The sequence below is a fragment of the Drosophila tropicalis genome, unplaced genomic scaffold (genome assembly GCF_018151085.1).
Source record: "Drosophila tropicalis isolate 14030-0801.00 unplaced genomic scaffold, ASM1815108v1 contig_694, whole genome shotgun sequence".
Lineage (NCBI taxonomy): Eukaryota > Metazoa > Arthropoda > Insecta > Diptera > Drosophilidae > Drosophila > Drosophila tropicalis.
In genome coordinates, this window is record NW_027173176.1 from 6,275,063 (window position 1) to 6,299,529 (window position 24,467).

At 37.5% G+C, this 24,467-nt stretch overlaps 5 protein-coding genes across 9 annotated transcripts in view; 2 read left to right on the forward strand and 3 right to left on the reverse strand.

Moving 5' to 3' along the window:
* The first annotated feature begins 537 nt into the window (after window positions 1-537).
* On the forward strand, window positions 538-14,748 carry Prps (phosphoribosyl pyrophosphate synthetase). 4 transcript variants are annotated; one of them, XM_068293190.1, is made up of 9 exons: window positions 538-694; window positions 3,217-3,442; window positions 7,997-8,180; window positions 8,959-9,027; window positions 12,128-12,226; window positions 13,572-13,696; window positions 13,760-13,958; window positions 14,174-14,308; window positions 14,384-14,748. In XM_068293190.1, the coding sequence occupies exons 2-9, from the start codon at window positions 3,225-3,227 to the stop codon at window positions 14,474-14,476; spliced, it is 1,122 nt and encodes a 373-aa protein (XP_068149291.1). In that variant the 5' UTR covers window positions 538-694; window positions 3,217-3,224; the 3' UTR covers window positions 14,477-14,748. The 4 variants fall into 4 exon arrangements, with proteins under 4 accessions (XP_068149291.1, XP_068149290.1, XP_068149292.1 ...); XM_068293189.1 differs by lacking the exon at window positions 538-694 and adding an exon at window positions 1,896-2,163; XM_068293191.1 differs by lacking the exons at window positions 538-694; window positions 8,959-9,027 and adding an exon at window positions 1,901-2,163 and having other exon boundaries at window positions 7,997-8,179; window positions 12,115-12,226.
* Window positions 12,495-13,535, reverse strand: LOC137579149 (sperm flagellar protein 1). Of its 2 annotated transcripts, none has more exons than XM_068292850.1 (2): window positions 12,720-13,535; window positions 12,495-12,646 (listed from the first exon to the last, which is right to left on the reverse strand). In XM_068292850.1, the coding sequence occupies exons 1-2, from the start codon at window positions 13,431-13,433 to the stop codon at window positions 12,629-12,631; spliced, it is 732 nt and encodes a 243-aa protein (XP_068148951.1). In that variant the 5' UTR covers window positions 13,434-13,535; the 3' UTR covers window positions 12,495-12,628. The 2 variants fall into 2 exon arrangements, with proteins under 2 accessions (XP_068148951.1, XP_068148950.1); XM_068292849.1 differs by having other exon boundaries at window positions 12,495-12,649.
* A 972-nt stretch (window positions 14,749-15,720) lies between the features above and the next one.
* On the reverse strand, window positions 15,721-17,408 carry alphaTub67C (alpha-Tubulin at 67C). Its single transcript, XM_068293188.1, has 2 exons — window positions 17,247-17,408; window positions 15,721-17,115 (listed from the first exon to the last, which is right to left on the reverse strand). The coding sequence occupies exons 1-2, from the start codon at window positions 17,247-17,249 to the stop codon at window positions 15,730-15,732; spliced, it is 1,389 nt and encodes a 462-aa protein (XP_068149289.1). The 5' UTR covers window positions 17,250-17,408; the 3' UTR covers window positions 15,721-15,729.
* Window positions 17,409-17,712: 304 nt separating this feature from the next.
* LOC137579420 (UPF0046 protein C25E10.12) lies at window positions 17,713-19,209 on the reverse strand. Its single transcript, XM_068293194.1, has 3 exons — window positions 19,032-19,209; window positions 18,501-18,962; window positions 17,713-18,442 (listed from the first exon to the last, which is right to left on the reverse strand). Exons 2-3 carry the CDS (start codon window positions 18,902-18,904, stop codon window positions 17,914-17,916), a joined length of 933 nt encoding a protein of 310 aa, XP_068149295.1. The 5' UTR covers window positions 18,905-18,962; window positions 19,032-19,209; the 3' UTR covers window positions 17,713-17,913.
* A 143-nt stretch (window positions 19,210-19,352) lies between these two features.
* The window catches only part of fry (Protein furry), a 67,116-nt gene continuing 62,001 nt past the window's right edge, over window positions 19,353-24,467 (forward strand). The window contains 1 exon segment of the mRNA XM_068293187.1: window positions 19,353-19,893. Within this exon segment, the coding sequence (XP_068149288.1) occupies window positions 19,785-19,893 (109 nt within the window). The 5' untranslated portion in view covers window positions 19,353-19,784.

The window sequence follows — 24,467 nt, forward strand, 5'->3', positions numbered from 1 at the left end:
TCTCTCTATAGTTCTGGCTCTTCTTTTTGGACTTTAAGATCAGGCTTCATGTGTAGCAAGACACCCAATGAACATTTTGTCAATCAGGGTAATCAGTGACCAAAAAAGTCCTTTGAAAACCTTTCTAAAAAACGATCGCAACATATTTATGTTGTTGGCGCCTAAGACTAGGCAACACTTTTACTTGCAGCAAGGATATCGGAAAGCTGCTCGTTTTAAATCATAAAAATGTTGCTAATCTTAAAGACTCACTTTATTATTTTTTATGATTGTGTTAACCTTAAGCAAAAACTATGTCGAATGTTATCAACTCGTTTTGATGTTGATATTTTGTTTGTTGGGGCACACGTGTTGGCAGACACAGTCCCCAAGCCACCCCCTTCCCCTTTCCGTTATATGTATGCTCCCAAACTAAACATTTGCCGGTCTCTCTTGTTGTTGCCTGCTGTTCTGTGGCTCTCATGTTGAACTCTCGCTCGTTCTCTTTTTCTGCTTCTCTCGCTGTCTCTCATTCACGTGCTCTGTACAAACTTCACACTTTGTTAGCCTTCATTCAGATTTTGCAGTTTCGTTAAAGCGGCTGCAATTCGAGTTGAAAGTTAAAAACAAAATCGGTAAAACAAAGGAACATCCATTTATTTAAACTTTTTGTGATTTGTATTTGTTAACAAGTTAATTGCAACACATGTTTCAGGTAAGTTTAAAGAACAAACTAACTGACTAACTTTTAACAGTGTGTGGATGTGTGTGTGTGTGTGTGTGTGTGCGTGTGTGTGTCTATTGTTATTGTTGTGCTGTGTGGTGTGGCGTGGCTATAAGTAGAGAGAAAAACGTGTGAGTTCGGTGTGGCACGTGGTTGGTTGTTTCAACGCAATTTGCGTCTTTTCGCTTTCGTCAGCAAATTTTGTGTAGCCTTTAGTTCGATTTAAATTTAGCCAAATGCAAAAACAATTTGACAAATACAAATGGCATTTCCTTTTGTTATTTTCTTGTTTTTCTTCTCATCCACTACGTTAAGCATCTTTAAGTACAGTTGTACAACAAATGCCAAACAACAACAAAGGGCACTGAAAACAGACGAGCCCCCCCGCCCGGTCATGCTTAAATGGCAAGCGGAGACTGTACATACATACATACATATGTACATACATGCATACATATGTACAAAATACTATATAAATTGAGTCATTCAAAATCAAATGAATGATTTGTTTCTTATTTCCAACAATTTTTCAAATAAAAGTGCCAATTAAATTTATATTCTTAATATTCATCAGTTTTTAATGTAGTAAGTTTTTGCAAATATATATTCTTTGATGTTCTTGAGTTCTATAACTGAATGCAGTGTGCAACCACCTGTTGTGATGAAAATGTCCTGTCAACTCTATAAACCTGCTGATCCTTTTTACATATTTCTAAAAATGTCTTAGTTCTGATTAGTTTTCCTAAAATTTGTTTGTGGTTTTATTTAAATATATTACTTTATACAAATACATACATATAACAAATTGGAAACACATATGTATAAACACTCTAATTGACTGATAGTTGTTCCAATGTGCACTCTCTCACCCCTTTTTTATGTCGATGGAAAAGAGAATATGGGAGAGAGCGAGAGAGCCGTCGTGACTGCAAAACAGCTGAGCATTAGCTTATAAGTGAATTTTTTGCGGCAATTGAAAAGCTTCGTTGAGGCAGAGGCACCCTCTTCTTCATCTGTGCGTCTGTTTGTGCTGTGCCGTGCATGTGTGTGCAGCGCTGCGTATGTGTGTTATTTGTAATGCATACGCCATGTTGTCCGAGGCTTTGCTCTGGCTCCTCTCAGTTGAATTTGCTTGCTCGCTGCTGGCGCTGCCACCGCGCTGCTTTATCTTCTCCAACTTGTCATACACACACTAGACAAATTGCACTGACTTAACTAAATACAAAAATAAAAAACAACAGCTGAGACATTCTGCCGGATTCCGTTTGCGTGCCACAACAAAATCGCCCTCGCTCAGTCAGTCGTCAATTGCCGCTTACCTGACAAACCACCACCTGAGCAGAGCCAGAGCCAGGTTGCTGCATCTACGAAAGTAAAAACCAAATTCAAGCCCACTGCAGAGATTCCCCCCACTCAGTCAGGCATGCCAGATAAGAAATGCTCGGAGATCGAACAAAATGGTGCGTAATAGAACATTTTTGGAAAACAATTTTTGCACAAACCAAAAAGCAAAAAAAAAAAAAAAAAAAAAGAGAATATATAAGAATTTAGTCTGACTTTCTGTGTGTGTGTGTGTGAGTGTGCGTGTATGTTTGTGGGGTTTAGTTTTCATGGCCATTTTCGGGACACTTGACGAACAGCTGTTCGTGCTCAAAAGCTTTCATATTCGTCGTTTTGTGTTTTGGCGCGCGCCTGTTTGCATGCCAGCATATTTTTTTATGTAGAGAGAAAAAGAGAGAGCACTTTATTTAGAGAGTAAGGCTGCAACTAAAGGAGCATAGCCTAAGCCCATTGGAGTTGCCGGATGTCAATACAAAGGATAATTCATTATGTTTTAGCAAGGAGGAAACATTTTACATATGCTGAAAATTTATCGAATCGTAATTGTGATCGTTGTTTAAAAGTGTTTGTCTCATTATTTTAGCTTAGAATATCCTTAACGAAATGTAAAGTTTTCCATTTGAAGCAAGCGATCTGGCTGCTCTATGCTGTCCTCTCTCTTTGTCATTCTACCTACCTCTCTCTCACTCACTCTCTCAATGTTGTCGACAAGAGAGCTTTATCTCACTTTCAACTGACAAACGTCAAAAAGAAATCACATGGCTGGCGCTTGTGGTGGTTTTGTTGTTGTTGCTTCTGCTGTTGCTCTCGCCCTCTTCCCCCAAAAAACACACACAGACACATACAAATGTTCACAAACTTTCCGCTCTATCTCTCTCTCTCTCTCTCTAACTGTCTCTCTTGCTCTCTGCATCTGTCCACGTCTTTTACTCTGCCTTGCAATGTATGAATGAATATTTAGTGTTACAAACTCGCGCTCTCTCACTCTCTCTGTCATTCTCCTGTGTATTCGCCCTCTCTTCCCACTTATACACACACATCCGAACACATAGGAAATGGTCAAAAGAAGAGAGACATAGAGAGAGAGAGAGAGAGAGTGTAAGCGAGCGTGAGAGTGAGCGTCTCAGCGACTGAGCAGCGAATTTTTTTATAATAAAAACTTGTACTCGTAGATTGTGTGATGCCAGTACGTTCTGCTAATCCGATACGCGCTAGAAGTTTGATCCGAGACAATTTGGAGAAACAGGCTGGTTGTCTAAATTTAATACACTCCAGAATGCCGAACATTAAAGTGTTTTCGGGAACCTCGCATCCGGATTTGGCGCAACGCATTGTGGATCGCCTTGGCATTGATTTGGGCAAGGTGGTTACCAAGAAATTTAGCAATTTGGAAACATGGTGAGTACCTACCACCTAAAATTCCTACGTAGAAAAAAAAAAACAAAATCATTTACAATAAAGACAAAGAAACAAAACAGTGCGTAAAAAAGTGTTGCAAGTCCCAAGAAGGTCCTCGCTAAAGACAATCAAGGATAATTCTCGCGCGTGTATGTGTGTGTGTGTGTTTTTTTTTTTTTAAGTGCGTCGTCCTGTGAGCGTGTGTGGAAAAGTGACTATAACAAGATTTATTTCTGCCTTCCTGCCCAAAGGTTGCTTGGTCCTTGACATTCACTGAAGGTTGCCCTGTGGCAAGCGTTCCGTTCGCAGTGTAAAAGCAAATTTACCTTCAGTTGCCTTCAGTTATTTATTAAAAATGATTTTCTTGAAAACAATGTGTACTGTATATTAGTTGCCGTTTTTTTTTTTTTTTTTTTTTTTTTTATTGATTTAACAAGTGGACTGTACGCCGTCTTTTGCGGTGGTCGTTGTGTGTGTTAGTGTGTGTGTGTGTGTGTGTGTGTGTGTGAGTTGCACACACACACAGACACTTATAGAGCCCATGCCAACAAGCTTTGCCAATGTCGCGTGCAATTGAATATTTTTTTTAGTTAAAGAAATCAAAATAATTTAATTTATTTAAATTTTGTTGTGTTAAATTTTTATATGTAAATTTTATTTTTATTAAACTATACATAATTAAATTAGCATATTGTGTGTGAAATGTCTAGACTGGGCGGCCTGCCATGCTCCATCCTCACCTTATGCCGTCGTCTCTCGCTCTCGTTCATTTGGCTCTCTGTCTCTCTCCTTGGGTTCCACACGTTTACACACACACACGCTCAGACAGTCAGCTGCTGCTCCAAAAACAACAACAGCATTAGGCCTTATCAAAAACAGCAAGACAAAAAAAAATTTACCTAGAAACATTTTTGTTGGCATAAAATTAAACAAAACGTAAAAAAAAGAAACGCAAAATTAGCAAACAATTAAAAAAACGACAAAGCGAACGAAATGAAGAATTTAAAGAAGCAGACGAACGATAGATAGAAATTGAAATAGAGGTTATAATGCTCGCTAAGCTTTTTTTTTTCTGAGATGATAGGGCATGCGTGAGTGTGTGTGTGTGTGTGTGTAAACGTGTGTTGTTGTTGTTATGCTCCAAAGGGTGATGATGGTCGTTAAGGAGAAGGGGAGGGGGTGGATGGCAACGCACACAAAGGTAACCTCGCAAGAATCAGTGTAAAGGAAAAAGAAAGAAAGAAAGAGGAAACAAAAAAATTGCCTACAAGCAATAACACATCACGACTCTGTCACGTTTTTCGGTATGCGAAGCAAAAGAATAAGAGATGGAGAAGAAACGGAATGAGTACGAGAGCGAGAGTGAGAGTGAGAGGAAAACAAAAAGAGAGCGCTCCACTGACAGAAGTTGACGTTTACACTAACGTCGACGCCCCCACACACATATGTTGGATCAAGCTCCCTCACTCACTCACTCACTCTCTCTGTCTTATACTCCCTCTCTTCGCCTTAGGTATTCTTGAATATTCTTGCATTTTCCTTTACTCTTACTCTCTCTCTGTTGGTCTGTCTCTCGAGACCCCCACGTGTGTCTAGTGGCACTTGTCGGCTTTGGGTGGCTCGCTCCCTCTCCGTCTCCATGTTTTTTTTCTTGTTACTACTGTATCATCTAATATTTTATTATTGTAACGGGTCATTCCTCAAGCGTTGATTGATTTGTTGTTGTTTCTGCTGCTCTAACTAGCTGTTGCTACGCCTGGGTCGGAGATCAAGTTATAGAACAGATTAGACTTGAAGGGCGCCAAAACTTCAGATGACATCATTAAAACGTATTACGTTAACTACTCAGTTAAACAGGTTGAAAGGTTATATGAAAGGCAAAAAGTCAAAAGATTACCGTACGCTAAAAAAACAAACTTACGCGAGGATCGTTTAGTCAACAAGAAGCAGCGAGAGAGTGCTAGAGAACGGGAGAGAATGAAAAGTAGGTCAACTTACATGCATACAAAATGCAAAAGCAAATCGCCTATAACTTTTAATAATAAGTCACCTTATTGACTATGGAATACAGGGTACTTATTCCTCTGCTTATATGAATGCATATAGTTTATCTGGCTAAACGGGAGACGCCCACGACATTTAATAATACTATTTTTTGTCTAATCATGCTAAGACATAGATAAATAGTTTGTGTCATAAACTTAGTTAATAGACAAACCACACAATTCAGCAATATAAACCAACAAATGACCTTTAGCCGTGGTAAAGGTAAACCAAAACTCAAGACCTTCCATCAGTCAGTCAGACAGGCCAGGCAGGTAGGCAAAATGCAATTTTTCAATAACCTATAAAAGCAATTGGGTTACGACAATTTGAAGGTCCCTGGACACGCAACCCATCCCCTCCAACCCCTTTCAAATGTCAATTACAAAGCCATTTTCATATTGAAAAGTTTGATCGATAAGAAATTTGCGTGTTTACTATAAAACCGAAAAACGAAAGAAATCAAGAACAAGAACAAGAATACGACAACGAAAAAGGGTCGTTTTAAAAGAGGCCCGGACTGGTGGAGTCTCTGGCCAAAACTGATAAGATACAATGAAACTCAGCGAAAGCGATTTAGATAAGCCTTTTGAAAACTACTTTCAAAATAAAAAAGATTGACAATGAGAGAGCAGTTTATTGTTTTTGTTTTTGTTTTTTTGCTGGGATTTATTTTTCAATTTTACAAAACCTTAGTTTGAAATATTTATGAACTTGTTGATAATGAGGCACTTCTCTATTTTAGATCAGAAAGCTATTTTAAAAGGGTCCCTCCGCGACAAAGTCTATGGAGGATGTCTAAATCTTTTAGTTTACATTATCAAAAAAACACAAACACATGCAAAGATTGAGATACACATAACTATGAGTTTTGTCTGCCAGAGATAAAAATATATACTCGTATATAAAACAAAAGAACTTGAACAAATTCTACGTATATATATTAAATAGAAAAACGAAAGAGAACCAAAATATAAAAAAAAGGGAAAATGAAAACGCCGGCCAAACGACAACACAGGCACAAAAACAGCTGGCTGACAATGCTAAAAAATTCTGGCTTAAGGCCAATTTGTTAGACCAAAAAGCCAAGCAACCGACCGAGCGACCATCCGTCCAACCCTCCTAACCATTGCGGCATTCGAACAATGTCAGAAGCAGCGGCAGCAGCAACATTGAAAGAAGTCCTCCTAAAAATGCATCAATTTCACGCCCAACTGCATTTTTCAAATGAAAGAAGCAACAAAAATGATGAAATTGCTTGAAAATTTCCACAAAACATTTCCCAGAATGCAGGTAGAAGAGACGCGAAATGACAAAAAAAAAAAAAACAGCTGACATCCAAAATAATACCGAAACGCAGACGCAGGCCAGACCTCAGACTAAGAGGGAGGTATAGCCTGATAAGATTTTTGCCCAATGCGGTCAATAGTACCAGTATTTCTTCTGATAAGCTTAGTAATATTATTATTATTATTATTATTATTATTATTATGTGTATATATATATATTTGGTGTGTTTTTTTTTTCTTTTTACTACACGATTGTTGCACGCGATTGGCGATTTCATCAACTAGATATATGTACATATATAGTATAGAATATAGTAACAATTAATAATGATTTGTTTTGTTGTTCTTTCTTGTTGGTCACAGACAGAGAGAGAGAGAGAGAGAGATAGAGAAAACACAAGAGTGGGAAGTGGAAAGAGACCTGTCTATGTCAATCGATATTCTCACAATTTGTAATTAAATTAACCTTGAATAGCGTAAAAAAAACAAAAACAATAACACAAAAAACTATGACGGAAAGACAAATAGTGTGCAGGGTTGGCTGTGATCTATTGAAACACCATTTACCATTTGGCCATCATCATAGAGTCTATATGTATGTACATATGTATCTCGTGACCAGAGCAGAGCAAACTCAATCAACATAAAGTTCATTAAGAGCCTTCGTGTCTAAAAGGGAAATGCGACTTTTACTTTTCATTCAATCAGCTGTTGGAATATAACTTAGTAGGAATAAACTATGTGTGTGCGACCCCACGAGGCGTATACTTAATATTTGAAGAAGAATTGTAACCAGAGGCTTAGAAATGGTCCAAATAGTTCCAAAAAGTCATATATCATATATATATCTATACCCTGAAATCTTAATCAATTTTACATATTACGTATACGCACCGATGGCCTTAGGAGAGTGTGTTACATACATGGACAAAAGGCAAGGGCTCTTCTAAGTGCAATGCAAGGACTCGTATGTTTTCAAGCTCCCCCTCTCGTTTGTCCCGTTGACCATCCCTTCATTGTGATATGTGATAGCAGAGTGTCTGTGTCGTCGTCTTGTCGCCATAGATCATAGACAGACGATTACTTAATATTTATATAAACATAATTTGAGAGGTTTGGATGGCGAGGCGGCTTTTCAAAGACATTCGAGGAGAAACTCTTGCTTTGTTTACTCACAATTGCAATTTTTCACAGAAAATTTTCCTCTCTTCTACAATTTCAGTGTGGAAATCGGTGAATCAGTGCGCGGTGAAGATGTTTATATTGTGCAATCCGGTTCCGGAGAGATCAATGATAACTTAATGGAACTTCTCATTATGATAAATGCATGCAAAATAGCATCAGCATCTCGTGTTACAGCTGTGATTCCTTGCTTTCCATATGCCCGCCAAGATAAAAAAGATAAGGTAGGTTTGCCTAACATACATAATGACAATAATATCCTATCCATTCCAAGTTCCTTAAGCCTATACACAGTCTCCTCTTCTCCCATTGTCCACCAACCCCTTACCAAATATCACCTTTTTTGAATTGATCCTTTGAGATCCTGTTTCTATATATATACTTATATCCTTCGTTCTTAGCACGTGCAAAGAAAATTGCAAAAAAAAAAAAAAAAGAAAAAACAAAAGCAAAATAAAACTAATTAATAATATATTACTATAAATGTGTATATATATACCTTTTTTTATCTAAATTGAGTTGATAATACTTTCAATAAATATATATGATAACTCTCTATATATCTTTCCCCTCCCCTCTCTTTATATATACATATACATATAACTTGGCTATACATTTTTTTAAATCTCTCTTTCTAAGTGTTTATTATGCATTTTGACACAAGTTGTTGATTTTGATTATTATTTTTGGTTTTGCAAAAGAAGCTAAGCTAATTTGAAAGAAATGTGGAAAATTTGTGAAACATAATTTTTGTGATTAATCTTGCCAGAGAAAAAACAAAAACCCCAAAAAACCGAAAAGAAATTGATTGAAATTTGTTTAAAAATTAATTTTTTTTTTGTTATTCTTTTTTTGGTTTCAAATCTCTTGTTTGCTCTACATATAATTTCAAACTCTCTACTATAACTTTCTCTGCTATATTCTTTCCAAACTACCAACTACCACTACCGATTGAAACTCTTCCCGACCTCCCCGACCAATCGATAAACCAACGATATATAGTTACCTGGCAGTGAGGATAATGCTGAAGCTAAGAAGCTTGCCAAGAAAAACTACGATTGGAAATTTAGGGTATTTACTATCGTCTACTTTCCTCACTCTCTCTCTCTCTCTATCTCTCTATTTTAGTACAACTTTTACTTTTCTCTTTGTTTAACTTCACTCACAAAACTCTCTAAATCTCACTTCAAACTAGGGCCAACAAAAACACCGCTTGTTTTCGGTTTCGAGTTGAAAATATTGAAATTATCAAGTCCCACGAGGGCTTAACATAAGTTTCTAAGCAAAATTTTCCAACAAGGGCAGAAGCCTTCTTTGATCTCAGCAAAACTTATGGAGCAGCCCTCGTTTAATCATACTAAATCCTAGACCTAAATGTAAACCGAATCTTGAGGGTGACTTTTGCAGCTCTTCTTCAACTAAAAATCGGGGACAAAACTAATTCATTTCCAATAAACTCATTCTCCCGTCCACCAAGGAATCCCTATACATATATATGTAAAAAATATTCAAACTCAGTTTTTGTTTTGGGGCTTCAATTGAAAACTTATCTGGCCAAACACATGCGAAAAACTTAAAGCTTTTTGGTTCATTAAATATATTTTAATATTATAATATTGCATGTCCTTATACTAACTAACTATAACAAATATAAATCAAACGCAAAATCTCGTCTCTCAACAACTCAAAAAATTTTACAAAATTTTCCACATTTTTTTTTTTTTTTGATTATTAATTTGATGTTTTGATTTCTGTTTTATTTGTTGGCGTTGCTTCAAAAACAAAAATTATTAACAATATTTATTTTTCAAATGTTTTTTTTTCTTTTTAATTTATTTTTTTTTGCTTTATGTTTTTGTGTCTGTCAAAATGTTGTTTGATCGTGATCACGATGATAATGATGTTGTTTTTTTGCACTTTTCTTCTTTAATATATAGTCTATGCGTGTGTATTTGTGTGTGTGTGTGTGTGTAACCATGTTGATAAGTCCCCTCTCCTTTACCCAACATTTGAGGGGTGTGTGTGTGTTGTCTTAGCAACAGGTCCGTTTCAAGGGTGAAATAATAAGTTCTAATCGGATTCAAGTCATATATAGGTTTCTATATAATTACACAGATTTGTTATTTTTTGTTTTCTCTATTGATAACCCATTTAAAGACATTATAAAGACGTCATATTTGACGTCAGCTGATGCTAGATGAACCCTACCTAGGGTTACATTTGTTTGTTTTCCTTCGCATCAATTTGTGTAATCTAGAAAACGAAAAAACCCACAGAGACAAGTGCAGTTGCAATGACCTTTCAATGCGTTTGTTGACTTACATTCCAGTCAAGTCAAATCGTATGATTAATGCAAATATTTCAGATTACAGACTTTTGTCGATCAATATGAATATGTGAATAAAGTACAATGCAGTTCCCTGATCTTTTTCGCTCGCCATCTCTCTTTTTCTCTCTTAGAGATCCTTATGTTTCTTAAAAAGAAAGTGTAACTCCATAAATGTATTGACCCTATCCTATCTCTCCAGAAATTTGACTCCCTATTGAAGTTTCTTTATTTGGTTTTCCTACACTGAACACTTAAAGCTGTTCACACTTATATAAAGTGTTGGTCAATGAAATTATAAATTAAATGCATCAAAAGAATATAAATCTCGAAAAATATTTCAACATGAGCATTCGCACATACATGCATACATTAATAAAGAATTTAGCTTAACTTTATGCGTACATATACATATATAAATTTCAGCACGTGTTGCTTCAATTCACATTTAATATTCAAGCTACATATGTATCTGTTTTTTATGGCACTAACCACCAATAAAAAATAAAAAACACCTCCTTTTGTCCAGACCTAATCTGACCTTTTTGTGATCTTAAACTTTTGCTACTCTTCTATTCTATTTTTTAATTGTAAAAATACACAAAAAAAAAAAAAAAAAACAACCGACAAAAAACATACAAAAACCTTTTATTCTGAACGTTTTCTGTTTTATCTTCTTTTTTCTTTTCTTTTTTTCGATCGATCTTTCAACACAAAAATATACGAAATACAAAATCAAAAACCGAAACGTATACCTATCGAAATACCACCGAAATCCGTAAATAAAAAAACAAATTAAAATGAATTAAAACCAATCTTTCCATTACCGACAAACATACATAACATATGAATACATATGAATGTATGTATTAGGAGTTTTCAGCCAAACAATATACTGTGAGTAGAGAAATGTCGAGACTCTCTATATAGAAGACATAGAGGTTATCGAGACTGTGTGGTCGTCGTCGGATAAACGAAAAACAGAATTCAAAAAAATACAACATTTTTTTTGTATATTTTCTTACGACTTTGCTTTGTTGCGTTTTGTTAACGTTTTGAGTTTACTTTTCTTTGCCTTCTGCTCCTACTCCCACTCCTTCGCCGCCTTCTGGTCCTCCTGATCCTCCTGCTCCTTCACCACCTTCGCTTGAGAGTTCTCTTGACCAAAAAAAAAAAAAAAAGTTGCCTTTCCCCCCACCATACACACACACACACTCTCTCACCTACTCACTCACTGACTCTCAGACATTTCACATATGCTATGATACCCTTGCTCTGTGAGAGGGTATATTGAGTTCTTTACCAAGTTGATTGCATGTCTCGTTGTGTTGTCGTTTATTCGAGTTTGTTCTTGTTCAATTCAATGCGAAATCTAATGCAAAATCGGTGAAAAATCTCTACTTTTCTTTGCACTCCTTTCTGAACTCAAAAAATATATATATGTATATATGAAAACATCAAAGCCCCAAATCCATTTCCTTCCATGATTTCCACCTCCACACCTGATGGCACTTACATAAGCTCACTCTCTGTCTGTCTCGCTCTACTATCTCTTCCTCTTTCTTTTTTTGTCTGTCTCACTTATTTTTTGGGTGTCTTGATCACAATATTATTCGGAACTGTGTTTATATGTGTGTATACCTTGTGTGTGTCTCTCTGTCCATGTTAATTATGATTTCCATTGGTGTGCTCTTTATTATTATTATTGATTTATTGTAATTCTTATTTAACTTTCATTATTGAGAAGGCTTAGTCCTAAGATCATCTATTTTACTAACTACGCTAATTATAAACCTTTCACCTTTCCCCCCTCAACATTTTTTACCTACGCTGGCCAATGCGCAGAGTCGTGCGCCCATATCGGCGAAATTGGTGGCCAACATGCTATCAGTGGCCGGAGCGGATCACATTATAACCATGGATCTGCATGCCTCACAGATTCAGGTGAGTAAGAGACATAATAAAAATGCTAAACTTAAGTAGTGTAGAAAGCCCTTTTTTAAATCAATGTGGCAACTCTTAAACCTATAATCAGTGTGCTAAGCCCTAAGAAGGGTGCGAGTGATCCATCGTGTGAAAAGCCCTTTTCAGTTTGGGATCTCTTGTTTGCTGATCGTTGCACTTTTCAAAGACATTTACCGCACAAATCAATCAATTAAACATTTATCCAACCGAAGTTCCATTATTGATAAGAAATAACACTCGCAGCGAGCACTATTTATTGATTTCCAGTTTATTAATGATGAGGGCCAAAGGGAGATTTCTATAGTTTTATTATTAGTAAACAACAATAGTCTGTTTGCCTAGAATTTCTTTTGAGTTGCAATAATTAAAATGTAATTAAAATTATTGATGTTGCTGCTGCTGCTAAAAAATAAATACATACATGATTATTATTGGCCATTATAGATAGGCGAACCACTTCTTGGAGACTTACCTGAATGTGTTCCAATTGTTTCATCAAATCGTCAATTCTCTCGTCCTTAACCTTGATAAGACTTTCTAGATATTGCGACTTGTGTCTAATAGAATTGATGCAAGCGTCCTTCTCTCGCAACTCCTGCAATGCATCCAAATAGTCCTGATGGGCAACAAGCTTTTGTGGCACATTGATCACCCTGCCCCTTATGACTCTTTCCACGTCCACACACTGAACGCTGGGACTCCTCAAAACGATGCGTGCCAATTGTGGTACATGTGTAAGAGAATTGTTGGATTGCGAGTGCTTCTTTGACATCTGAACGGTGGAAATGGCATATCTTTGTTTCTGTGAGCGCTGATTGAAGAACTTGGCATTGGGTCGTTTTGATCGACCCATTGACATGAGGTCGTAAAGCAGGGATTCAATGGCCCCCACCTGACCCTTGGCCAATTGATCCAAACCGAGTCTATTGTGACCCAGACCCAATTTGACTAAAACCCTTTGATTGAAAGTCTTCCAGTTTTGCAATTTCATATCGGCGCCATTTCTGTGCGTATATAAATGCATATTCACCAGCTTTGAATGGAATCTTTGAAATATTCTTGCCACTGGCACCACATCCGTTAGATCTCGTCGCATGCGTCCATCCAAGCTCAAATTCTGCAGCTTTAGCCATTTGGCCAACTCTTTCCTCTCGGAACTCTTTAAATTGCGGCAAGCATAAGACATTTTAGCTAATTGTAAGAGTTTTCCCTTTACTTTTTCTCAAAAATTTCCAAAAATAAAACGACAAAAATTTTGGTAAAAATGTGATTGAAAAATGGAATTTTGTCTCAAAATACAAACGAATATGATTTCTCCGTTTAGGGTTTCTTTGATATACCAGTTGATAATCTCTATGCCGAACCGGCAGTACTCAAATGGATAAAGGAGAACATTCCCGAATGGAAGAACTCGATTATTGTTTCACCCGATGCTGGCGGTGCCAAGCGGTAGGTATTCTCTTCCATTCATTCCATTCTGTATTGAAACATATATAAATTTTCGATTTTCAGTGTTACTTCTATTGCCGATCGTTTGAATGTGGAGTTCGCTTTGATTCACAAAGAGCGCAAAAAGGCCAATGAGGTGGCTTCAATGGTTCTGGTTGGTGATGTTAAGGATAAAATTGCCATATTGGTTGATGATATGGCCGATACTTGTGGCACTATTGTCCATGCTGCCGATCGTCTTGTGGAGGCCGGTGCCACTAAGGTAATATACATTCATGATTTCCGTCCGAACGTGAAGTCCCTAAGTTTAAGGGGCTACACCTTAATCCCACTCAGCACTCCCCCTTTTGAAAATGAAACAATAAATTATTGGAAAGGCAACAGACGGTGAAGTTTCACCAGTTTTTGCTGCATACCCTTAGGCGCACCCACTTTAAATATCATGGAGTCTTAAAATCATTGTAAACCTCTTTCTAGGTCTATGCCATATTGACGCATGGCATTTTCTCGGGACCGGCGATTTCGCGTATAAATAATGCCTGCTTCGAGGCGGTTGTTGTGACCAATACCATACCACAGGATGGACACATGCGTGATTGTCCCAAGATACAGGTAGGTCAAAATAATCTAAACTCACTCGATATTATCTAAACGATTCTCTGGTATTTTCTCCCCTCTTGCTCTCAGTGCATTGATGTATCGATGATGTTCGCCGAGGCAGTACGAAGGACACATAATGGCGAGAGTGTCTCATATCTCTTCTCAAATGTTCCATATTAAAAAGTAAACAATCAACACCAACAACACCACAAGCAGCTGCAGCAACAAGAAAAACAACAACAACAGCAGCTGCCCAAGCAACAACAGTTTGCAAAACATTTTTCTATATATAGAAATAAAATTTTTTTTGCCATTCATTTCATTTCATCGTTATATATTTTTTATGGTTTAACTATTGTAATTTAACAACTTTTCCAAACAAATTTGTGAGTGAAAAACAAAAATCATCATTATGTAATTATATTAAAAATAGATCCTAAATACAACAACAACCACAACAATACACATCATTTAAAAAGTGAAAGCCTAAAATTGAATCCAGAAAGAAAGTACGAAAGGTCTTTTTCTATCACACACACACACACACACACACACACACACACACACATATATACATATATATATACATATACATACATATGTATATGGCTACCTAACTACACGCATATATCCTTTTTATTGTTTTTTTTATAATATTATTTGGTTTTTTTGCTTTCCTTAACTCTTTTTCGGTTTCGAAATTTTCTAAAAAAAAAAAAAACATTGGCCTGCTCTTAGAGAGAAAATTTTAGATTTTTAGGAATTTACATATACATATATCATATATAGTAGAACTCACACACACACACCCAAAACACACTCTTGCATACAACAAAAATTGTAATTTTACACTGTGCAACAAAAACCACAACCAATCTTTTTTGATGATTCTTTAATCTATAAGATCTTTAATGAAAAAACAAAACAAAACAAACGCAAACTTCTTGCAAAAAGTTCAAAATAAAACAAAAAAAATTTAGATAAATTAAGTAAAAGAAAAATAAAATACAAATTGAGAATAAACAAAAAAGAAGGAAAGATCATAGCAAATAGGCGTTAAAAAAAAACAAACAAAGAACAACAACAACAAAAAATTAAACGAAATACAAACCAAAAAAAAAAAAAAAAGATTACAGAAAACTGATAAATAAACAAACTCTTCATTGATCGCGGAGTCAGCAAAAAACACAAGCGACGAGAATCCCCCAACTCCCGAGAATGTGGAATGCTGTCGACTTCCCTAAGAGAAGATTCTCCCATTTCGCTTGCCTTGCAATAAGTATGTATGTGAAGTAGATCGATCGGTTTTGGTTGTTTGTTTTACGATTTCCATTTCATAAATGTTTTTTTTTTTTTTTTTTTTTTTGGTATTTATTATTGTTTATTTCTGCTTTATTATACAAATTTTCTGCTTGGTTTGGTGGAGGTTTCTGTTAATATTCATCGATGTCGCCATCGCCATCATCCTCCACATTATCCGTGCCGACCTCCTCGAAGTCGCGTTCCAGAACGGCAATGTTTTCCCTGGCCTCGGTGAACTCGCCTTCCTCCATGCCCTCACCAACATACCAATGGACAAAGGCACGCTTCTTGAACATCAAATCGAATTTGTATGACAGATTTGAGAAGGCCACACTGATGGCTGTGGTATTCGATAGCATGCAGCAGGCGCGCGATGTGGGCGCCAGATCGCCGTCGGGCACAAAGGCGGGTTTCTCGTAGTTGATGCCAATCTTGAAGCCAGTGGGACACCAGTCAACGAATTGTATATGCCGTTTCGATTTGATGGCCGAAACGGCGGCATTCACATCCTTGGGCACAACATCGCCGCGATAGAGCATACAGCAGGCCATGTATTTGCCAGCACGAGGATCACACTTCACCATCATGTTGGAGGCCTCGAAGCAGGCATTTGTTAGCGTGGTAATGGCATGCTGTTCATGGGCAGCACGGTCTGCGGACATAAGTGGGGCATAGGCAACTAGGGGGAAATGGATGCGTGGGAATGGTACCAAATTTGTTTGGAATTCATTCAGATCGACATTCATGGAGCCACTGAATCGCAGGGAGGCAGTGGTTGAACTGACTATTTGGGCTATAAGACGATTCAAATTGAGATAAGCTGGACGATCCACATTCAGGCTGTTATTGCAAATATCATAGATGGCCTCATTGTCCACCATAAAGACACAGTCGGAGTGCTCAATGGTCGAATGGGTGGTCAGGAGAGCATTGTACGGTTCCACCACAGCTGTGGATACCTTCGGTGATGGATAGACAGCGAAATCTAGTTTACATTTCTTGCTGTAGTCCGTCGACAGACGTTCAACCAGCAATGAGGTGAAACCGGAGCCAGTGCCACCACCCAATGAGTGGAAGATAAGGAATCCCTGTAGGCTATCACATTGCTCGGCAAGTTTTGATAGCCGTGTAGTGACCTTATCGATCACTCCCTTGCCAATCGAATAACGTCCTCGTGCGTAATTGTTTGCTGCATCTTCTTTGCCAGAAATCAATTGTTCCGGATGATAAAGATCCTTCATGCTTCCGTTGCGTACGCCGTCGATAACCGATGGTTCCAAATCAACAAAAATTGTACGTGGCACCTGTTTGCCATTTCCAGTTTCAGTGAAAAATGTCCGCGCATCATTCGCTGTGGTATCGTGGCCCTTGCTCGCACTGCTCCCGCTGGCCGTGAGCTCCTCCTTGGTCTTTAGACTGCCATCCAGATTGATACCATGCTCCAATAGATATAACTCCCAGCAGGCATTACCGATTTGAATGCCGCACTGACCGACTTGTATGGATATAACTTCACGCTGCAAGGAATCCAAAGAAAAAGGGTCGCCATTAAAAGCCCATTCCTCTCTCTCTCTCTCTGCTGGATTTTTAACCTCTTTTCGTGCATCTTTGTTTGTTAGTCAAGTTTTTTTTTAATGCTTAAACTTACCATTTTAGACAATAATTTAAATTTCTATTTAATTATATATTACAACAATTTAAAACTTTTCTCTTGTTTTATAACCCCTTTCTTTTTTTTTTTCGATCAGTTGACCTGATCTTTTTTTCCTCCTAGTCACGCCGCGTAATAGAGAACTTCCACAAAAAAAGATCTCGGTGGGTAGCAAATGGAAAAGTACCGTTCAAATCGGGAGCAAAAAGGAATGTCAAACTTTGCCAAGCAGAGTTGCATTTCCCCCAATCTAAGCGGGGGCGCAAAGTTTTAAAATGAATGTCCTTGCAATTTACGATACAAAGGGAATTCATAACATTTTAAACAAAGCTAGAAATATAACTTAAGTACCAAGATTTCATTTAGGAAGACTTCTACATAAGAACTTGTCCGACGTTTTTGCCATTGGATCGGTTTATCTTCTGATTATAACATTCTGAGAACTAAAGAAAAATCCAACAACTTGTCTTGCTTTTATGAGCACTTTTTTTTATACAATTCAAACGATTTTTGAAAATAAAAATCTACATAACAAAAGGTGTTTTTTTTTCTGGTTTATAAATAATTCTTAAAGTATATAAAAAATAAATTCTCTGAGTTTGTGACCTAATGAAAGATGAAACTATATATATAATTCACCATTTGTCTTTCGATTGGACTAGAACTAGATCTTGTTAATGCCAGGCGGCAACGTTACATCGAACACAATTGGAGGATTATTGGGTAGATAATTAATATCGCATGTGGAGGCATTTACATAGATAATGCGTCCGTCGCTGGTGATGCCATAGCCCTCGTGCACATGTCCAAAGACATGGTATTTGGGCCGGACTCGCTGTTGCACCGTGGACAGTAGTTCCACACAGCCAGCCCTAACGCCCGAACAGCAGAGATCGCCATGTCCTACGGGTGGTGTGTGAGTGAGTAATATATCAATGGCCTCTGGTATCTGATTCCATTTGTCCAGACACGCTGTACCGCGTGGTACATTGAAGGCCCAGCGACAGAATTCCGGCTGCCAAGGTGTCCCATAGATTCGTAGTCCCCAGATTTCTAGCAATTCATCTTCCAGATAGCGACAATTTGTAAGAACTTGACGTATATTTTGCGTTTGAACTGCACTCTCGAGACTTTCCTTGGCATTACCCAGCGTGGGCAAGTCATCCAATACCGACATGCCGGTGTGTTTGGTTCTGCAATCAGAGAGACTAGAGATTGGATTGTATGGACGATGACAGAAGGGATACTCACCTTTCATTGTGTCCCTTGCCTTGCTTATTCTGAAAGGGATGTGTGAATGTGCTATCAAAGCTAAGCTCGTGATTGCCAGCTATCACAATCTTGTGCTTGTGCGGCAAGGCACCGATCCAATTGTTAAACTCCACAACTTCCTCCAGTTGGCCACATTTGGTAAAGTCGCCGGCGTGTATGAATATGTCACCATCGGGTATATCAAATTTGATATAGGGTGTCAATGAGTGTGTATCCGACATGCAAACCACCCGCGCCTTATTGGGTGCCACTGTGGTGGTCGGTGGCTTCATTGTCACTTTGATGACGCGCTGCGTCTTGCTAATGTCTCGCCAAGCGGCAGTCGGATCATGGCTTAATCTATGTACGGGCACTTCCATTGAGGGATTAGAGGCACTGGCCATGGTTAAGGCTATTTGAGGCTTTCAGTGTGGGGGTGTTTGTGTGTATGGCGGTAATTGACTATAAATTGGAACATCTATTGTTAGAATACAAAATATAAATAAATGATTATTAGTTGTCTATACTCACCAAATTGTTTAACTGTTCATGGTCACTGCCACTGTTGCCATTGTTATTGTTGGTCAACAGAGATTACTTTAATTCAAGTATTTAATAGATAAAAAATAATACCGTGAACTGCTGCCGCTGCCTCTGTCGCTGCTGCTGATTTTTTCTGACGTCACTCTTTCTTAGTGTTGTCATACTGGCTGAATTAATGCTAAATTCTGCATTGGCATCACTAGTTGCTAGAGCAGCTGTAATTTTTTTTCGATAATTATTATTTCGATAACGATTACCTGTGCTTAGACCAAACAAAAAACAGCTGGTCTAAGATTGTGCTTCTTCTTGCTGAACTTTTTTTTTTGTGTCGCGTTAATTAAATGTAAAATAAATTAACAAAATCAAAATAAAAGTGCAAACAAGCAAATAAAATAACAACAAAGTGCAATGAAAAGGTGCATCAAACTTAAAAATCTGGTGCAAGACTAAAGAAAAACAATCAAAACAAGACTAGACAAAGGGTGCCGTCTCGTAGAATGCTAACTCGATGGCCGCCAGAAAAATACCAGAAAACACATAAAATACCAGAAAGACACATAAAATACTATACAAAAATAAATATTTTAATTTTTAATAATTTTAATTTGTGCAAGTGTGAGTGAGAGAGAAAGAGAAAATAAAAGAAAATGAATGAACTCGCAAAGTTTTTGCACAAGAACCAAGTGAAATATTGTTAATTAAGACGAGTCGCAGCTGTAGTGTACTATCAGTAAACATTCAATGGACCAATTGGAGCTGCAAGACGATTTGTTTGCGGAGGGAGGTGCTGCCGCAACAGCAGGTGCTGCAACAACAGGAGGAGTCGGGGCAGGGGCAAGTGCAGGTGCAGGTGAGTAGAGTTTCGGCCTCTCTGATAAAGTAAAAACATCAACAATTACAAAATAATGTAAATGGTTCTATTTTTGTAATCCAATAAAAACTTATTTTTGTATGTGGGTACACAGGTTGTGCCTCTTTTTTTACTTCTTCTTCTTCTACATCATCGTCATCATCTTCTTTGTGGTCTGTCTGGGCGCAGCAGCAGCAGCAACAACTCTTTGTTGTTGTTTTGATTGTTGCTAATTGTTTACGCCCACCTACAAAGTGTTCCCAATTTATTGCATCCCCCTTTCTCTTTTTTCCTCTTCCTTCCTCTTCCTTTAACAGCGATAAATTGGTCGGCTTCAGCTGCTTCTTCATTTTCAATAGCTTTAAAGTCCCGTTGACTTTCGGTTTACCCTGCTAACTGTTGATAGCTAAGAAAGGGTATCTCAGGTACCAGGAATTTTCGTGTTTATCGTTATGATACAGGTTTAGGTCAAAAGTGTAAGAATTTTGTTTTTGTTTGCGGTAAAAATGAATCACTTGACAAGTGATAGGTGATAGAGGGTATCTCATAGTCTTTATGTCCCTTTTGATGCTTGCCTTTGGCTTGAATTAAGTTCTTCTTTCTTAAGTGGAATGGATGATTCACTTTAAATTTAAATGACCAAATCTTTAGCATTTGCATAAGAAAATGAAGCAGACTCACCTAGAGTTCCCTATGGAAATTAATTCGTTGGTGTTGGAGTTTACTGAGAACCAAAACGCGTTTAAAATAAGTCAAACTTAATCAAGGAGAACCAAAAAGGTTATGACTTAAGTCGTTAGCGCAAATATGAATCGTCCCATACCCTCTCTCCACTCATAAGGACTATATATTAAGATAGCTTAACAAAAGGATGTGATTATGCCCTCTGATCGACAGTAATGGAAGAAAATTTATTCGAAAGGCCTTAAGGCAATTGTCTCAAAACAAAAATAAGCTTTGGCTTGCCGAAGGATGTGTCTATCTGTGTGTGTGCGTGTGTGTGACTGGGGCACTGTTTGAGGTCACTTAAATTTCATTTATAGTGTGTGGAAGTCATTTTACAATTTCCTACATAATTCTTGTTCATCAAGATTTATTGTTTCAAATTTTGTTTTCGCTAAGAGATTGATTTAGCGTTTGACATGCGGCATGCTTCTCTGTCTCACACGCACACCGTCTCCCTTTCTCTCTCTAGCATAATATTCATTCACAAAAAACTCACGCGCGCAAAAAAATTATACATATGTATATACATATGTGTATATAGAAACCTTGATAATGACATTCAACATTCTGTCTGTATGTCAGTCTGTCTTTCTGTTGGTCGGTTTGTCTCTGTGTCTCTTTGTCTCTGTGTAGCTCTGGCGTCAGTTGGGGTTTTTTTGGGGTTCATTCTGTGGTGTTCTGTGTGTGTGTGTGTGTGTGTATTGTGGATGGATGGATTGGAGGGGGCACAACCTGGCAGTTATCCAACGGATTGTAGCTCAGTGTGGCACAGAAATTAGAAAATTTCACTGCTTGCCAAAGAGTCAAATGTCGAGTCGTCGTACTATTATAGTTTGTAGTTTGTTGTGTGTAGTAGTAGTCGTTGTTGTTGTTGCTGTTGCTGTAGTCCGTCGACGTCGTCGTCGTCACCTGTGCAAAATTGCATAAGTTTGGCCAGCCAAACAACCATCGTCGCACAAGCTCATTTGTTTGCGCGCCTTCAAACCGCTAAGAACGACCGGGGCGAGTGTTGTGCACAACACACTCACACACACAAAAGTAACAAACGAAAAAAGAAAGAACTGCAGTGCGTTGCGGCATCGCGTCGTTTCATTCTCAAGTGTTTCGAGTACACTCATTTCCCTTCCCCCTTCCCACCATTTTGACGGGTGTAAAGTGCGTTCCGGTGGCGTGTTTTTAGCCTTTGCGTGCTTTACTATAATTTTCTAGCACCGCCCCCCTCTCTATCACTACATATGTACATACCCTTCTCGCCCATTTGGCGTGGGCGTGATGTAATTTGCTATAAAAGCAGTTAACTAATATTACTAACCAATATATACATTGGGTATATTGTTTATTTGTGAGATGGGAAAGTGCTTTGTGCAGGAGAGACTCAAGAGAAGAGGTGTCTTCTTCTCAAGCATGTGCTAATTTCTCATATATTTGCGCAAATTGTTGGCAGTTATTATATGTACATACCTATATATACATATACCTTATATATCCTCAGTTCGATTTTCGATTTTGTATAGCAGCAGCAGCAGCTGGCCCTGTTTTTGTTTGTTTGCTTCTTTGGGGTTTTTCTCTTTTCTTCTTTCAATTTTTGTTTTTGTTGTCTTGTTTATTTGTTCGATTTTGTAATTTTGCAAAACCAGAAATGCAATCGCTTTCAATTTGGTTACCAAAAAGAGGAAAACAAAAACAGGGATGGTCGTTTTACGTTAATTAACAATTTATGCAAAAGTCCTACGTCAAATGACAAGAATCTGTAAAGCGATTCGCCCAAGAGGCAATTGGATTGATAGTATTTACGTGACACTAGATTTCAGCAGTCCTTAAAGACACAACACCATCTGTGGGAAGCTTAAAAAAATGAACGCAACTCTGTTATCCTGGAAACTGGTTAACCTTGTTGCTGTCACTTCACTTAAAGGTCAAAAATTGTTTCAAACCTTTACTCAATACTTTTTACCACATGGCGTCCTAAGGATGGAAAGTTTTCTCATTTAACACATGCTGGTTACAATTATACACACCCCCCACATAGACACAAGCACACACAGACACACACTGTTCCATCGGCCTTCCTATAGTTTTTGCTACTAATTTACGCTAAATACATTGTGTAAAGAAAAATACCGGAAGCAAACGTTAGGTACATCGATTCGGATACACTCTTTGTAGTTCTTCTCCTTATGTTCGAGCTACTCTTTTCAATAAAATGATCAAATTTCCCGGCAACACGTCGTATGCGCAATTTTTCACATGCTTATTGAACATTAAAATGAAGGGCATCATCTTGAGTTGCATATGATTTTTTGTCTAGATATAAGGAATATTGCATCTTACCCTAACGAATATCCTTGCCTATTTGTAGAGAATGTAGCCGGCTTACATGTCGTATGAGCAATAAGACCAATGGGGGTGGTATCAGCTGATTATTGATACGTTTGGGGGGGAACAGCAACAGCTGTTTTAGAGCTTTTAATAAACGCTCGCTCTCCCCACCCTCTCTCTTACTCTTCATCTCTCATTCTCACACGCTTCTCTCTCTCTCTATCTTTCTGCCTTCCTCTCACTCTCACACATAGTTAATCATAATTTTAAATAGACAATAATCGTTTGTTTTGATTTTGTGCTTTCAATTTGCGAGCGTGCGCGAGTTGCTTTTGCTTAGTGTTTTTTTCGTTTTATTAATATTACTTATTGCCGTATTTGTTGTTGTTGCTGCTGCTGCTCTGCCCGCTTTGGCCGATGTTGGTGTTGTGTTTTGTGTTGGGTTTTTTTTTTTTTTCGGCCTCTCATTTTCGCCGCAGTTGAAATTCGTCGTTGTCGCCGTCGAGTCGTTTGAAATTTGGTTGATTTTTTTGCCTGTTTTTTTTTTTCGGTTTTTCTGTTTTTGTTTTCGAGAATTTTTGTGTTTCTCGATTTCGATTTTGGTGTCTGCGCTTATATATATCTATATCTATTTATCTATTTATCTTTCGTTATATATACATACATATACATATACAAATTTTATATATATATATATATATATATATGTATAGAGAGTAGTTTGGGAATAATTTCGGAATTGCCTCATTTAACGCGCGTCCCGTCTCCCATTTTTGGTTCTTGTTTGGCCAATGCTGAGCTCATTATTTTTGACTAATTAGCATAAAACAAAAAAAATCGGTAGTAACAAAACAAAAAGAGCGCAAAATACGACAAAAAAAGGTTTAAAGAAACCAAAAAACGAAAATCGTTTTTATTTTTACTTTTTTTTAGACTTTGCTTAATCTCTAATAAAAAAAGTCGGCCCAGTGACACATTTATTGAAGAGGCTCTCTTATCAAACAAAAATAATAACAATAACAACAACAACAACAGTGCCAAAATAATTTACAACTAATAAACACACACTCTCCACTCCACTCAGCTGTGCGTATGTGTGTGTTTGTGTGTATAATCACGTGCCTGTAATTACAATTACAGAAACACAAAGTCATTTCTATTATATTCAACAATAATCTGTTCTAATTTGTTTTAAACTGTGAGCTGTTGTGTGTCTGAGTCTGTTTACGCTAAATAGAAAAAAAAAAAAAACGACCCCGCCCACTTGTTGATCAACTCACCACTCCTCCCGAAAAAAAATACCCACAGCCAGCCGGCAAGTGGCAAGTCTCTCCGTTTGGTTAGCTTTATTCTTAATTGTGATTCCCACAAAATCGGAGGATTATCATTTATCAAATTGTAATTATTTTACAAATTTATGCGCCAAGTTCATGTTATGGAATTTTCAATGGACACCAAAAAAACTAAAAGGTGAGAGGCAAACTTGAATCTAAATATAAAAGAGAGAGAGAGAGAAACATTGAATTATT